At 32.2% G+C, this 2917-nt stretch overlaps 1 protein-coding gene across 1 annotated transcript; it reads right to left on the reverse strand.

The window, feature by feature from the left end:
• Nucleotides 1-1584: 1584 nt before the first annotated feature.
• Nucleotides 1585-2097, reverse strand: LOC147509064 (pathogenesis-related protein PRB1-2-like). The gene has a single exon (XM_086599191.1). It carries the CDS (start codon nucleotides 2095-2097, stop codon nucleotides 1585-1587), a length of 513 nt encoding a protein of 170 aa, XP_086455317.1.
• Nucleotides 2098-2917: the final 820 nt, after the last annotated feature.

Here is a 2917-nt window from a genome sequence, read left to right on the forward strand (position 1 = left end):
ATTATGAACAATCATTGTTCATACCTTAACATAATGTATGATTAGTAAGAACACCTACTAAAGTATGAATAATCATTGTTCAAACATCAATATAGTGTATGAGGTTATGTTCATCTATTTGGGTATGAACAATCACCAAATTTCACTGCTTTATAAATATAACACAAAGAGGTAAAACTGGTATTTAAAAAAAATGAAAATTTATATGCTTTATATCTATAATAACATGGAAGGGTAAAACTGACATTTAAAAAAAAGTAAAAAGGCTGACTTATTTTGTCCTTGAGGGTTACTAAAATTGAAATCGTGGGTTACTTAATACTGGAATTTGTCCTTGTGAGTTACTAAAAAAAAACACGGTGTCCTCTAGAGTTGCTTTGGCCCGAAATTGGTCCTCTAGACTATTTTCTTGTTCTTATTATGAACCTGAGACATGCATGCTAGTTGTTTATTCCAAGTAAAAGCCTTATACAACTATACGATAATAGGGGATTAACATACTCATTGGGTCATTGGTACATACCCAGCCACCTGATAAGAGTATTAATGATGGCAATGATCTTTTGAGTTCTGTTATATGTCAAAATTTTGACAAAAGTTCGCATGGTCAGAATAATAATAGCTTAAGGGGTTGTTTGGCAGTAACTAAAAATAATTATGTTTTTAAAATCAATTCTAACACAACTAGTTTTTAGATAAACATTTATGGAAGAAATGATAACAAACAGTCAAATGCAAATCAATTATTGATTTAATATGTAAACCAAAAATGGAAAGAGAATTTATCAAAAACCAAAAATAATAAAAATATGGCAACTCATTTCAAAAGGAAAGCTCCATAATTTTTGTTTCATATTCTTTAAGCTACTTTTTTTGTTTATATTTTAATAGATTATCTCATTTTGAGAATGAGATAACATAACAGTTTCTAAAAACTTTTATTACCAAACAATTTTTTTTATATCCAAAATCAATTATGGAACTCATAATACAATTAATATTTGTCATATAATGGTTTATCATAATAATTGTCAAACGGCCCTAAGAGTATGATGGTAAAAAAACTATTAACTCAAGATGAAGAGTATATAGAAACCGGGGAAGAGTTGGAAGAAGGAAAGGATGAAGATGGAGGGAAATAGGAAATTATTAGCTGGACACTATTTGGTTATGGCAACTTCCTTTTAATTTATTTATTTATTAAGTGTCTCTATTTTCTAAAATTCCTTAACCCCATTTGTTTTGATCCTTTATTAGAAATTTCCTTAAGATGTAGGAGCCTTGCAATTACACCTGGGCAGAGAAGATCCAATCTCTAGAATATATATTTTCTATGGAGGTAGTGCCGCTTATAATGCTCGATAATAAAACCATGGAAGGGGGAAATAGATATGAAGGTAGTGCCGCTTATAATGCTCGGTAATAAAACCATGGAAGGGGGAAATAGACTTTACAATGTTTTCAAGTTTTTATGTCAAGAGTTTCATTGCAATGTTATTGTTGTAACAGATTTGACCAAAAAAATTGTCCACACAAAAGTTAACATCTACTGCTTTAGAAATTTATTCCATGACATTGATTTAGCTAGTAAGGTCTTGCTCTGATGTAGTTCCCTGGGGGATAATACTCACATGTGATGAAAGTATCGCCGTTGTTACAAAGTATTTGTGCACAACCAATGCGCTCAGTGGTGCGCCATATGACTTGTGTATAATGTGTGCACTCTTTACCTAAACAAGTATTGTTCTCATAATTGTACCATTTCTTCTCATTCACCCAAGCATCAACAACATTCTTAGCACTCCAACCAAGACCTTGTCCCCAAAATAGGTTCTCTCCAAAACCATAGCCAGGGGAATGAATCAGTTTGCAATCTTGACGTCTCTCATTTGAATAAACTCTGGCATACCTTGCTAATAAGGGTTCATATTCAAGAGGGGGTACACCAACTATTTCTCTAGCACTGTTGTGACCGTCCATGACTTGGATTATGAACTCAGTTCTATTGAGGTTGGCATGGCTAGTTTGTAATAAGCAAAAGCAAGATAGAAATATTGATAACGAGACAATGTGTAGGAATTGAAAAGATGAAGCCATTTTTCGAGATTTCATGTACATCTTGTTTCTCATGTTATTGCTTTGAGGTAGTCAGGGTGCATTTTTATACCATTTTAGAAATTTGTCTTAGTTTACAAGTATGTGAAAGCGGCTATGGTCCTGATAGTCTGACACTATACATGGAGTGTCATTTGATTGTTTATAGAACAAATAACCAAATTCTCGGTGGTTATTTGATTTATTATTTGTCACATTGTTAACTCGAAGTCAGTATTCTCATCCTTCACTCCAACAAATTGAATATCTATAGCAACCTTAATGCTTGTCTCCCTAATTTGTACTTAAAAATGAAATGAATTTCATTTCCCTCCCTCACTTAATATTAGCTGGTAACTAATAACTTAATGAACACCATAAATCGGAGTGTTAATTTAATTCTTTGATCTTTTGATTCAAGAACTTTTCTTTATTCTCAACTTCTTATGCGCTTAAGTAGCATTTGGGACTGATTTCTTATCCTTAAGATGCTTGAATTCAAGAATAATATTGTGTACAATGACAGCCGGGAAATGTGCATAAGATTTGTAGGGATTAGATGGCTACACACAACTGGGGTATAATCTCACTTTTGTTATGAATTTCAATGTCCATGCTTTATGGTATGTGTTTAGAATGCCTTGTGTTAAGTTTCAAAGCTTTGACAAACTTGATCATATATGAGTTAAATTTTAAAACATTAAGTTATTGTTTTTCTTTGCATCATTGGCCATCATAATTATGGGAAACTTTACACGACGACATTCGTTTTTCTTTTCTATCACCATTTGGCTTAAATGGATATAACTATTTTTTGGGTCTA

The sequence above is a fragment of the Coptis chinensis genome, chromosome 3, assembly GCF_015680905.1.
Source record: "Coptis chinensis isolate HL-2020 chromosome 3, ASM1568090v1, whole genome shotgun sequence".
In the NCBI taxonomy this organism is placed as follows: domain Eukaryota; kingdom Viridiplantae; phylum Streptophyta; class Magnoliopsida; order Ranunculales; family Ranunculaceae; genus Coptis; species Coptis chinensis.